At 44.2% G+C, this 13,948-nt stretch overlaps 1 protein-coding gene across 1 annotated transcript in view; it reads left to right on the forward strand.

Moving 5' to 3' along the window:
• CEP120 (centrosomal protein 120) overlaps positions 1–13,948 on the forward strand; it is a 104,769-nt gene that overhangs the window by 9,153 nt on the left and 81,668 nt on the right. The window contains exons 2-8 of the mRNA XM_073676815.1: positions 432–588; positions 5,203–5,317; positions 5,885–6,026; positions 10,628–10,767; positions 11,086–11,283; positions 12,551–12,775; positions 12,859–13,111. Of these exons, the coding sequence (XP_073532916.1) occupies positions 432–588; positions 5,203–5,317; positions 5,885–6,026; positions 10,628–10,767; positions 11,086–11,283; positions 12,551–12,775; positions 12,859–13,111 (1,230 nt within the window). The remainder of the gene's footprint in view (positions 1–431; positions 589–5,202; positions 5,318–5,884; positions 6,027–10,627; positions 10,768–11,085; positions 11,284–12,550; positions 12,776–12,858; positions 13,112–13,948) is intronic.

The raw sequence follows: 13,948 nt of genomic DNA on the forward strand, positions 1-13,948 counted from the left end.
GAGAGTTATCTTTTTTTTTCAACTGGCTAACACGGTACCAAACCTCCCCCTTTTTTTTTTCTTTTTAGCCAATCTCTAGGTACATACAATATCGGGCTGTCGTCACAAGAAAACACATTTAAATTGTCCCTAGTTATGTCAATAAGTATTACAATCAAAGATTTGAAAAAATGCAGATGTCAACGCTGTAAAATTAATGATCGAAAAAGCTGAAGTGTGATCGGTCAGTAAACACCAGCGGTTTTGGAAAACTTACTACATTTTTGCCAAATTTCAAACAGAAGGGTGGCACGAAGAACAAGAAGAAAAGCAGCCTCCGATAATGAGTTGGACTTATAGTCATTTAGTCTTGTCATTATTACATTTTAACATTAACCTTCTTGTTTCTTTTGCAGACCTGTTGTACTGATCTTACTCTTCTCTCTTCCTAGGGCGTCATTTTCCGAAACGTTCTCGGCATATGCTTGTGGTGGAGGCCAAGTTTGATGGTGAACAGTTGTCCACAGATCCAGTACCGCACTTAGAGCAGCCACAGTTTGCTACAGAACTAGCCTGGGAACTTGACAAGAAGGCGCTCCACCAACACAGGTAATTATCTATCTTCTGCCTTCAAGGTGTTGTCTGGAAGAAACATTTAACCCCTATTTAACCCCTTCATGACCTTGCGATTTTCCGTTTGTGCACTTTCGTTTTTTGCTCCCCTTCTTCCCCAAGGGATAACTTTTATTTTTCTGTCAATATGGCCGTATGGGAGCTTACTTTTTGCAGGACGAGTTGTACTTTTGAATGACACCATTGATTTTACTATTTAGTGTACTAGAAAATGGGGAAAAAAATTCCAAATGCGGTGAAATTGCAAAAAAAGTGCAATTCCACAATTTGTTTTTTTCTTATTTACCATGTTCACTATATGGTAAAACTGACCTGACAATATGATTCCCCAGGTTGGAACGAGATACCAAACATGTATAGTTTGTTTTTGTTTGTTTTTTTATTAACCCCTTCAGGACCCAGCCTATTTTGACCCTAAAGACCTTGGCATTTTTGTAAATTCTGACCAGTGTCCCTTTACGAAGTAAAAACTCTGGAACACTTCAACGGATCCTAGCGATTCTGAGAATGTTTTTTCGTGACATATTGGGCTTCATGTTAGTATTAAATTTAGGTCGATAATATTTGCGTTTATTTGTGAAAAAATCAAAAATATGGGAAAAAATTTGAAAATTTTCAAATTTTGAATTTTTTTTCTACTAAACCAGAGAGTGATGTGACATAAAATAGTTAATAAATAACATTTCCCACATGTCTACTTTACATCAGCACAATTTTGGAAAAAAAAAAAATGTTGGTAGGAAGTTTGAAGGGTTCAAAGTTCATCAGCAATTTATCTTTTTTCCAGCAAAATTTACAAAACCATTTTTTTAGTGACCACATCACATTTGAAGTCCCTTTGAGGGGTCTTTATGACAGAAAACACCCAAAAGTGACACCATTCCAAAAACTGCACCCCTCAAGCTACTCAAAACTACATTCAAGAAGATTTTTAACCCTTCAGGTGCATCACAGGAACTAAAGCCACATGGAAGAAAAAAATGAACATTTTTATTTTTCTAACAAAAATTTTCTTTTAGCCTAAATTTTTTAATTTTCACATGGGTAACAGGATAAAATGCATCCTAAAATTTGTTGGTCAATTTCTTCTTAGTACACTGATACCTCATATGTGGTCATAAACCACTGTTTGGGCACACGGCAGGGCTCAGAAGGGAAGGAGCGCCATTTTACTTTTTGAATGGAAAATTAGCTCCAAAAGTCAAATTGCGCTCCTTCTCTTCTGAGCCCTGCCATGTGCCCAAACAGTGGTTTATGACCACATATGAGGTATCAGTGTACTCAGGAGAAATTGACCAATACATTTTAGGATGCATTTTATCCTGTTACCCATGTGAAAATTAAAAAATTTAGGCTAAAAGAAAATTTTTGTGAAAAAAAAAGTACTTTTTTGTTTTCACAGATCATTTTGTGAAGCACCTGGGGGTTCCAAGTGCTCACTATGCATCTAGATAGGTGCCTTGGGGGGTCTAGTTTCCAAAATGGGGTCACTTGTGGGGGAGCTCCACTGTTTAGGCACATTAGGGGCTCTCCAAATGCAACATGGTGTCCGCTAACAATTTGAGCCGATTTTCCATTCAATTTGTTAGCGGACAGCATGTCGCGTTTGGAGAGCCGCTGTGTGGCCAAACATTGGAGCTCCCCCACAAGTGACCCCATTTTGGAAACTAGACCCCCCAAGGCACCTATCTAGATGCATAGTGAGCACTTGAAACCCCCAGGTCCTTCACAAATTAATCCGTAAAAATAAAAAAGTGTTTTTTTTTCCACTTTTTCATTTTTATGAATCAATTTGTGAAGCACCTGGGGGTTCCAAGTGCTCACTATGCATCTAGATAGGTGCCTTGGGGGGTCTAGTTTCCAAAATGGGGTCACTTGTGGGGGAGCTCCAATGTTTGGGCACACAGCGGCTCTCCAAAAGCAACATGGTGTCCGCTAACAAATTGTCGGCTCAAATTGTTAGAAGACACCATGTTGCGTTTGGAGAGCCGCTGTGTGGCCAAACATTGGAGCTCCCACACAAGTGACCCCATTTTGGAAACTAGACCCCCCAAGGCACCTATCTAGATGCATAGTGAGCACTTGAAACCCCCAGGTCCTTCACAAATTAATCCGTAAAAATAAAAAAGTGTTTTTTTTTCCACTTTTTCATTTTTATGAATCAATTTGTGAAGCACCTGGGGGTTCCAAGTGCTCACTATGCATCTAGATAGGTGCCTTGGGGGGTCTAGTTTCCAAAATGGGGTCACTTGTGGGGGAGCTCCAATGTTTGGGCACACAGCGGCTCTCCAAAAGCAACATGGTGTCCGCTAACAAATTGTCGGCTCAAATTGTTAGAAGACACCATGTTGCGTTTGGAGAGCCGCTGTGTGGCCAAACATTGGAGCTCCCACACAAGTGACCCCATTTTGGAAACTAGACCCCCCAAGGCACCTATCTAGATGCATAGTGAGCACTTGGAACCCCCAGGTCCTTCACAAATTAATCTGTAAAAATAAAAAAGTGTTTTTTTTTCCACTTTTTCATTTTTATGAATCAATTTGTGAAGCACCTGGGGGTTTCAAGTGCTCACTATGCATCTAGATAGGTGCCTTGGGGGGTCTAGTTTCCAAAATGGGGTCACTTGTTGGGGAACTCCAATGTTTGGGCACACAGGGACTCTCCAAACGCAACATGGTTCCAATTTGTTAGTGGACACCATTGTGTAGTGTATGTCAGGTTGGTGTGCGGTGTGGTGTATTGTAGTGTATACACCACACACACACACACACTACAACACACACACCAGCCTGACATAGCCTCCTAAGCTGAGTACGCCCTAGACTGGGATGAGTGGGACGGGCGGGACATTTTGTGTGCTGTGTGCGTGTGTAAAAAAAAAAAAAAAAAAAATCGAAACTTTATTATAGTGTGAGTGTACATGTGTGTGTGTGTGTGTGTGCGCTTGGTGTAACCTTCTGCAGTCACGTGTGGGGGCTGTCAGGCGTAGGGGGCTGTCAGGCGTACGGGGCTGTCAGGCGTACGGGGGGGCTGAAGAGATGGAGGAGCCAGCAGCTGCAGCAAGGGGGGTGATCACTGGGGCAGGAGCCGGCAGCAGCAAGGGGGGTGATCACTGGGGCAGGAGCCGGCAGCAGCAAGGGGGGTGATCACTGGGGCAGGAGTCGGCAGCAGCAAGGGGGGTGATTACTGGGGCAGAAAGGGGAGCAGGAGCCAGCAGTAGGGGGGTGATCACTGGGTTTGCGGGGGGGGGATGATCACTGGGATGGGGGGGTGCACACTGGGGATGGGGAGTGAACACTGGAGACAGGTGGGGGTGAACATTGGGGACGGGGGGGTGAACACTGGGGACAGGGGGGGGTGAACACTGGGGGGGTGAACACTGGGGACAGGGGGGGTGAACACTGGGGACAGGGGCGGTGAACACTGGGGGGAGGGGTGATTATTGGGAGGTGGGGGGTGATATCACTGGGACTGGGGGATGGTGGGTTTGATCACAGGAGCAGGGCATTTACACTGAGCCTGCTGCTGCTGTGATCACAGTCCACCGGCTGTCAGAAGGAGAGCAGCAGCCGATGGATGAAGACGTGGGAGAGGGAGCAGAGGGAGCGGAGGTCGGGGTGCAGGTATGAAAGTGGAGGGGGGGTCGGGGGTGGAGGGGGGGGCAGGGTGGAGTGGAGGGGGGGTCGGGGGGAGCGGGGGCAATACTACCTGATGCAGATCAGCGGCGGCAGCAGGCGATCAGCGGCGGCAGAAGCGATCCACGGGGGGGCAGCTGCAGAGGGTCCACGGGGGGGCAGCAGCAGAGGGTCCACAGGGGGCAGCAGCAGAGGGTCCACAACGGCCGGCACCCGATCCATGGACGGGCAGTTGCGGCCATCATTAAAAACTCCCTCCACATCTGATTGGGGCTAGTATCCATGTGACGCTAGCCCCCCAATCAGATCTGGGGGGAGGGGAGGACAGAAGTGACACTCCCCTCAGCCAATGGCTGATGCTATAAGCATCAGGCCATGCCCAGATTTAAATATTACACCAATTTTCATTGGTGAAATATTTAATTCATACCGATTGGCAGTTTCATTAAAAGTGAAAATGAAACAGCCAATCGGAGGGGTCCCAGGCACAGGGGGGTTAATCCACCCCCCGGGGGGTCGACTTCAGGATGTCCAGTTGCAGTAGCAACTGTGACACCTGAGCGACCCCGCTCGCAGGCGCTGCAGGGGCTCTTTCCCTCCATGTCACAGACGCTGTGACATGGGTCGGGAACGAACTGTTTTCCATGTCACAAACGGTGTGACACGGGTCGGGAAGGGGTTAAAGTGGTGAATTATTATTTTTTTTTTTTAGCCCTGTGGGCTCATTATTAAGTTGGACAATCCCTTTAAGGCACAATGGCATTTGATACTGAATTTACAGTTTTAGTATTTTTGAGCTCACCATTACATTTTTCTATCTCGAGTTTCTTTAAGAGGAAACCTCCTCATATTTTGTAGTCTTGTCTCTGAGCGCAGTGCCATGTGTGTGGGATTATAATGCCTCTTGGATATGTAAAAATGTCCCTATAACAATACCTCTCTGTTCTTGTTGTAGGCTGCAGCGAACGCCGATCAAGCTCCAGTGTTTCGCCTTGGACACGCTAACATCAGCCAAAGAGTCTGTCGGATATGTTGTGTTAGATTTGAGAGCTGCTCAAGAAAAGAAACAAGTAATTCTATCCCCTTTATATAAAGAAACATTTCAGCTGGGCTTCTGCTGGAGCCCCAACCTTGTAAAAGGAATGTTTTCATTTATTTCTTACCTAATTATCCACATTCTGATGCTGAAAACTGGAAGCCATCTTTCCTTGTGTGATGCGGGAGGCTTATGAGAGTTTTGGAAGACTTCCATTACTTGTATGTGAATGGCTGACATAAGTAGTCAATGGTTGTACAGCCCCCGCTCTTATTTTGCCTGATCTGATGTTGGGTGTGGAGAGATGCTGCTACAAGCGTGGCAGGTCAGATGCCAAGGTAACCCTCTGATGGCCAGCAAGCATCATGCCTATCTTCCAGACTTCTTTGATCTAATATGTGAATGATACTTTTTGGGTGTGAGATTGATATCTCGTCATCCGTCCCACCAGTCTTGCAGCAGCATCTTTTCAGCTCCAATGTTGGATCATGAGGGGCTGCACATGCCTCCATGTTGCTCTTGTATCCCAGTTCAGCCGTACGTGTAGCATATACATTTATGGATCAGTTATTTTATTCACTTATACTTTTATATTTCACAGGCACCAAAATGGTATTCTCTATTGAGTAGTAAGTACACAAAATTTAAACCAGAAGTGCAGCTTAATATCGCTCTGGAAACTGACACCAAACCTGCTGTAGATGCTTTTAAAGCCAAAGATGCTCCTCCACGGGCCAGTAAAGGTGAGAAGAGTGCAGTATTACCCAAGTGTACACCGGCCTAGACACTTTACTTCACTCCAAGACCTAACTCAGGAAAATACCGATGTAGAGAGGTGACAGCACATGTGGTGACCAGGTTCAGGTCCACCCTTGAAATAGTAACCATAATTGTATCATTGTAAAATGTCTAAAGCCTTTTTATCATCTTGGAATTTCTAAATTGCCATCTTTGCTAAAGATCAATTGAGTTCCACTATATGTATAAGGAGTCTGGTCCAAGAATCCACGTGTCTCTCTAATCTACTAGTTAATGATCCTGATGTGCCCTTGCAGAGTAGGAGGACAAGCCTGAGCTTACAAGAATCTGTTCTGGTAGTCAAGCACTTGTTGGATTCCTGACGTTAATTTATTATTTGATGAGTGTTTATAATAAAGGGATCCTCTAGCCAGGTTTTGGCCCTATAAATTGTTCCTACCATGCTGTAGCAAGTGCGAACTACTTTTTTTTTTTAATGTTTGGCTTATGTCTTCAGAGTACAGCCATATATCTTAGAAAAAGAAACAATAGTCATTAATTAGTGCTGTCCACAGAGCTTATGCCGGACTCCCTAGTGGCCATAGAATCTGTGCTAGCCCAGGCTATCTTTGGTTCCTTGGTGTGGTTGATGGTTCTTGCGTCTTTCATGGTCCTCCTGGTGCTGAATCCTCTGCTCACCGTGAACTCCCTGCTGTGGGCAGAGACATTTAGAGTTGTCTGTGGATGAAAAAAGGAAAACATCATCCATGTCAATTAACCATAGACTAGTTGGATTACTACAAATTCAGCTCCACTCTTGGGTGTGTAATACTCCTAGGCGACACATACTGGTAAAATACAATAAGTGTCAATTCAGCTCACCACACCTGTGTTAGAGCTCAGTATCCCAGGAATCTTCCAGGATAGACAGTCTGGGTGTGGTGCACAGAGTATGCACTGGTCTGCCTTCCAGGTCAAATAGCTCTCAATAATTCAAAGGATTAAGGGTTTCTCTACCCAAAACACTTATGCATTATAGTTTTTTTTTTTTAATATGTGCAGTGCACTTTCTGCCATTTTTTTTATCCTGTATGATTAAAGGCTAAGTTTTAACTATTTTCTTTTGGTGTTGGAGAACATCCCCTTTTGCACCATTGAGAGTCGCATACTGGTACCACCGTATCTCCCCATCCATTGGGCTTAATCAGTGCTTTACAATGTCTCCTTATGGAGGGGCTTAATTAATTATGAATTAATTATTTGGGTATATTCACACGTTGAAAATTTGATGCAGATCATTGTAGAACTGGAAACCCATTTGATACATGGAAATTGGGTTCTTTCTGGAGCATGCTTTTGGATTTTTACAAACCCAGTTCACTTATGGCAGGTGAAATAAGTATTTAACATGTCACCAATTTTCTAAGTAAATATGCTTTCTAACTAAAGGTGCTAAAGATATGAAATTCTCACCAGATGTTGGTAACAACCCATCCAATCCACACAGGCAAAGAAATCAAACCATAGTTGTCCATAAATTATGTGTAATAATGAGAAATGATACAGAAAAAAAGTATTGAATACATGAAGAAAGACTGGTGCAAAAAAACATGGAAAGTCATGACACCAGCTGAAATCTATCAGAAATTAGAAAGCAATCCTGCCACCTAGTGAAAAATATCAGCTGGTTCATCTGATGGCCTATAAAAGGTGTCTCATTATCAAGGTGCCACACAAGTAAACATCTCATGATGGGTAAAACCAGTGAGCTGTCTCAAGATCTTTGCAACCTTATTGTTGCAAAACATACTGATGGCATTGGTTACAGAATAATTTCTATACTATTGAAGGTTCCAGTGAGCACTTTTGGGGCCATAATCCGGGAGTGTGAAAGAACAAACTTCATTTCAACATAAACCGGCCATGACCAGGTTCTACCTGCAAAATTTCAGAAAGCGGAGTCAAAAGAATTATCAGTCCAAGAGCCAATGATCACCTGTGGAGAGCTACAGAAAGACCTGGAATGGAATGGGTAGGTATAATTGTTTCAAGGAAAACAACAAGTAATGCACTCGACCTCCATGGCCTGTATGCACGCTTACCATGCAAGACTCAATTGCTGTACTAAAAGCATATTCAATATGGGAACATCATGGTGTGGGGCTGTTTTTCAGCATACAGCACTGGCAAACTTCTTATGATTTTGAAAGAAGGATTCATATACAAATGTATCTAGACTTTCTTGATAAAAATCTGCTGCCATCTACCAGGATGATGAAGATGAAACGAGGGTGGACATTTCAACAAGACAATGATCTCAAACACACAGCCAAGGAAACTCTCAATTGGTTTCAGAGAAAGAAAATAAAGCTGCTTGAATGGCCCAGTCAATCACCGGACCTGAATCTAATAGAAAATATATGGAATGAACTAAAGTGAGTTCATAAAGGCGCCCACGAGGCCTTCTTTACTTGAAGAGTTTTTGTGTGGAAAAATGGGCCAAAATCACACCTGAGCAATGAATGCCACTAATTTCTCCATACAGGAGGCGTCTTAAAGCTGTCATCACCAACAAAGGCTTTTGTACGAAGTATTGAATAAATTTTAGTAAGTGTGTTCTATACTCTTTCCCTGTGTCATTTCTCATTATTACAGATAACTTAACTTAATTTATGGACATCTATGGTTTGATTTCTTTACCTGTGTGGATTGGATGGGTTGTTACCGACATGTGGTGAGAATTTCATGTAATCTCATCTCTCCCCGTATCTGACCATCATCTACTCACTTTTTCATCCCTGTCGCTGCTCCAGTTCGCCTCCAAACTGCTCAAACACCGTGTCCACTCTCGCACCTCTCTAGTCCGTCATTAACTCTGCTGCCTGACTAATCCACATCACTCCACGCTACGCCTCTGCTTCTCCCCTCTGCAAATCCCTTCATTGGCTCCCAATTCCCCAACGTATCCAGTTCAAATTACTAACGCGAACTGACAAAGCTGTCCATAATCTGTCTTTCCGTGTATCCCCAAACTCCTCTCTCGATATATTTCAACACCATCTCCGATCCTCCCAAGACCTCCTTATCACCTTCACACTCGTACGTTCCTCACCCATTCGCCTTCATGACTTCTTCTGAGTGTCCTTCATCCTCTGGAATTCTGTGCCTCAGCACATCCGATTATCCGCCACACTCGGTGCTTTCAGATGAAACTTGAAAACCCACCTCTTCAAGAAAGCTTACAGCCTGCAATGACACCCTGCCACATCTCCACCACCGGAGCTGCCACAGCCCCCTACCCTACTGTCTCCTTCTCCATTATCCTGTAGACTGTAAGCCCGCAAGGGCAGGGTCCTTTCCTTTCTGTACCAGTCTGTATCTGTTGGATTGTTCACTGTAACTTATATTTGTATCCTGTATGTAACTCCTTCTCATGTACAGCACCATGGAATCAATGGTGCTCTAAAAATCCATAATATACCCGGGGATGCGTGTCTCTGTCTGAAGCCTTGATAGACTGCGCATGCGTGACGTGCAGTCTGGCTCCAGACAGAAGCACGCATGGAGCCGTTACAGGTAAGAGGAGTGTATGGTGCCGGAGATTGCGGTATGCGTAGATACTGAACGTATACAGCGATCTCCGGCGCCATACTTACCTGACCGGAAGGAGCGTTGCCGCGGCGCCTCTCTTCGCCGGAGACCGGGGCAGGAGTGAGGCGTCTTCAGCAAAATGGCGCCAGACAGCGCGGTATGGGCACGCGCGTACTCCGGCGACACACTCCTTCCCCGGCCTCCGGCAGAACAGTACACAGCAGCGCTGGAGCACAGGGAAGAAAGGTGAGTATAAGTGTTTATTTTTTTGTATGTGTGCAGCGTGAAAGGGATGAGGGATGCCATACATACCAGGATTGGTGGGTGAGGGGGGCCACGCATACCGGGATTGGGGGGTGAGGGGGGGGCACGCATACCGGGATTGGATGGTGGGGACATGATGGGGACAGCACAAATACCAGGAGGGGGGCAGCTCATACCAGCATTGGAGACCATATACCAATAAAAATGCTCGCTACCTGGGCATAGAATGGGTTCAATAGCTAGTAATAATAAAAGCACCTTTTAGAGAGCTATTTACTTAGACAATTGGTGACATGTTCAGTACTTATACCCGCTGTGTATGATACATTTAGTAAATCTAAAGGGTCTCTGGGTCTGAATCCTGGTACATCAGTATGGGATGTGCTTACAGCAGTAATGTGAGATCATGTATCGGGCCGGTCAGCTATCGGCATGTTACCGTTGATAAAGTATGAAGGCTAAGTGGGTTAAGCATGGTGGAGCGTCTGTCCTGGAGGAAAACATGTTTTCTGTAGCATTTTAAATCTGCTTTCCAACATAAAAAAGAACATTCAGATGGATGTAGAAAGGGATCTTCATGGTGCTGCGTGCTGAGTACTCTTTTGTAGATGTGCCCATTCAGTTATACGTTAGATTATATATAGCAGTTATGCTAACAGCACATTATATTGAGACAACTCACAGTTAAGGAGAAATGATCTATTGATCTGTCGTTTTATATGTCCTTAGCTTTGTCTTTTATTTTCTTTAGTTCCAGGAGAACTTGACCCGAAAAGTCTTGTGCCTATTCTCAATGAAGCGGAGGGCTACCATCAGATCGGGCCTGTTCAGTACTGCAAAGACTACTTTGTTCTCTCTGTAACCATCGCTTTTGCTACTCAGTTAGAGCAGGTAATAAAATTGTCAAAGCTCTATGAACAGAAACGCTCATTGTTATTGCTTAGCATATGGTCTCCAGAAACCAATTTGTTAGGTATTGGAATTATTTCCTGATGAAGTGAATTGTTCCTCGGACCTCCGAACAATAATAAATACATGTTACAACGGATCCTCCTAATGTTTTTCCAGTACATACATCATTAGAAGCGATCATGTATACGATTTTTATGGCACTTGAAATCGGTTTTGATAAAGGTTTTTTTTTGTAGGGGTGTTATTTATTCACTTGGTGATACATTTCCTTGATATCTCACATCTGTTTTCTTTCAGTTAATCTCTAATACTTTAAGACTTCCAGCACCAAAGCCAGAATTTTACTTTTACTACTCTTTATTGGGCAATGATGTGACAAATGAGCCATTTACTGATCTGATTAATCCAGACTTTGAACCAGAGAGAGCATCTGTGAAGATACGCAGCAGTGCTGAGGTGCTGTGCCTGTATCTGTCTGTGCAGCCTAAACTGCAGGTAAGGGTCTCCTCACTTGTTATAGTGCTGATCAGTAGGTCAGTAGGACTAATAGGACTGTAGTTCTGCCCACACTAATCTAACAATGACACTTAATTTACAGCAATTTTTTTTATTTTTTTTTATCTAACATTTTTATTAATATATTTGCCCCCACCCACTTATTATGTAGTAATGTCCCCCACCCTGGGCTTCTTACAGGAGTATATGCCCCTCATCCTGGGCTCCTTCCTGGCATACCTGTTCCCCATCCTGCTATATATGTCCCCCATTTTGAGCCCCTTCCTAGTATGTATGTTCCTCATTCTGGTATATATTCCCCCCCCCCATCCTGGGTTCTTTCATGGTATATATGTCCCCTATCAATGGCCCCTTCCAGGTACATGTGTCCCTCCATCCTGGCCCCCTTCCAGGTACGCGTGTCCCCCATCCTGGTATATATGCTTCCCATCACGGGTTCTTTCCTTGTATATATGCCCTCCCCCCCCCATTCTGGTATATATGTCGCTGTTCTCTAATGCATTAAAAAAAACAAAAACCTCTACTCTCCTTTTCCCGCTCCTACGACACGCGGCCTTCTCTTCTACAGCCGACCTTGAAGCCAACAGCTGACATTGGCATGCCTGCTATGGGCAACGTTTGATATCACTGCCATGCGCCGCCTGCCAACGTCAGCTGTTGGCCTCTGATTGGCCGGAGGCGTATATTGCAGTGTAGGGACCCGGTAGCTCTCTGCGCTGCAATACATTTCAGCGTCATCGGACTCACATCCAGCTGAAATAGCTGCTGCTGTCGGCGGGTCCCCTTCCCATACGGTCGCGGTTGCACCCTCTGTGACCGCGATCATTATGTCCCTATCTCCAGCCACAGCTCATCAGTGTCCCTTACCATTGTACTGATGAGATCTTACACTGCTCAGTACAAGCTGCAGCTGTCAGGCTGGTGACTGAATACATTTGGACTTAGGAGCTATTTTATTCTATAGCAGGACTCATTAAATACTCCTCTTAATATCAGGATTATTCAGCCATTCTGACATGGTTTTTCAAAGTAAATACGCCAGTCTAAGACAACTATATGGTAATGCGTGCCGCTTGTATTGTGAAGACTGCTGACTCATCAGCTGTAAAAGCCGGTTAGACCACTGTATATGTCAATCAAACTGTTGCATGAAATCTTGGCATTTCAACTTATGTAAAAAACTTCAGATGTTGCACATAACCAGCTTTTCTATAGCAAAATTCATTTTTTTTTAATGTCTTCAAAGATCCATCTGTGTTGTGGTGATCAGTCTCTCGGCAGCACAGATATTCCTTTAACTGGATTGCTGAAGAAGGCAAGTACAGAAATGGAGCATCATCCAGTGGTTGTCGAAGGTGCATTTGTCCTTACTCCTCCTAATAGAGCCAAACAGACTATACCCTCGCTGCCGGCAGATCGCTCCCCTACAATTGGAGTGTCTGTTTCCCTGTACAAAGAGGCTGTCCTACAGGTTAGATGCCCGCCTTTTCACCTTTTAGTAACACATCATTAATCATGCATTGAAAAATCTAACTAATTATTTTTTCTTTACAGGCTTCACTTCACCTGAAAGAACGCAGTGCAAATGTTCTAACCGAGACAGAGCCATCTACACCACCTAAAAATCCTACCGAAAATGCAAATGGCGTACTACCTAAACCACCTATGTACAATGGTTCTCCACCTACCAAAGATGATGCCACAGAGAGTGACGTAGAAAGCATAAAATCTGTGCCAGCAGAGGCCGCAAGCTCCTATCCACAATCTGACTGTGCTGCTGATGGAGCATCTGAACGGCGCCTACCAGGTAATGGCTCTGATTTAGATCCTTACCGCTGAAGATTGACTACTGTGCTTCTGATGGAGAAATATCCTCACTGGCATCCACACTGAGTAAAACAGAGAGAGTAAATGAATACTCCTTTCTAAACACGGCCATTACTTAAGAGTATGTACTCGGTGGTCTTGTACAAGTTATTAAGAAACTTGTCATATTTGTCTAAGCTGCTATAGTGATCAATTGATAGTCACTGGTATGGCTCCTGGTCTGTTGATTCCCCCCCTCAGTTACCTGAGGCCTGCCAAATGTATTAAAATGACCATCCATGTAATAGGAGTCCCTTGAACATCTCTCTGTTCTGGCTTATGGGGGAGGATATTGATTGAGGAAGCCACTTTGTGACATATAAATGATCTAACATGGCTCATGGAGACGTCTTTCTAAGACAAATCTTGTTTCTGTATATAATCGCCTTTTCTTAATTGACCATTTATATAATGGGATGTCCCAGTGGAATAAAAAATGTGGAAAAGTGAACTTACTGCAAATTGATGATTTGCTAATGTAATCTGCACAAATGTCCCAGTAGCAGCTCCGTCCCAGCACATCCACTGGCTGTGATCTAGAGGAGAGCCCCCTTTCCCCTCTGTGTGTTAGTTGCTGGCTGTCAGACACTCTCTTCTGTATCAGTCATCACAGAGATGGACACTGGCTTAGCTATTGAAATGAACCTGACAGCCAGCCCCTTGAGGACAACTCACTGGCACAGAGAGAAGGAGCATGAATTTCTCTTCTGTGCCAAAGCCAAGCCAGACAAGGAGATGCCATGAGCTGAGCTGCTAGTGAGACAGAGATTAGCAAATT

The sequence above is a fragment of the Phyllobates terribilis genome, unplaced genomic scaffold (assembly GCF_046119375.1).
Source record: "Phyllobates terribilis strain yellow unplaced genomic scaffold, ASM4611937v1 Scaffold_1__5_contigs__length_1240528914, whole genome shotgun sequence".
NCBI classification, from domain to species: Eukaryota; Metazoa; Chordata; class Amphibia; order Anura; family Dendrobatidae; genus Phyllobates; species Phyllobates terribilis.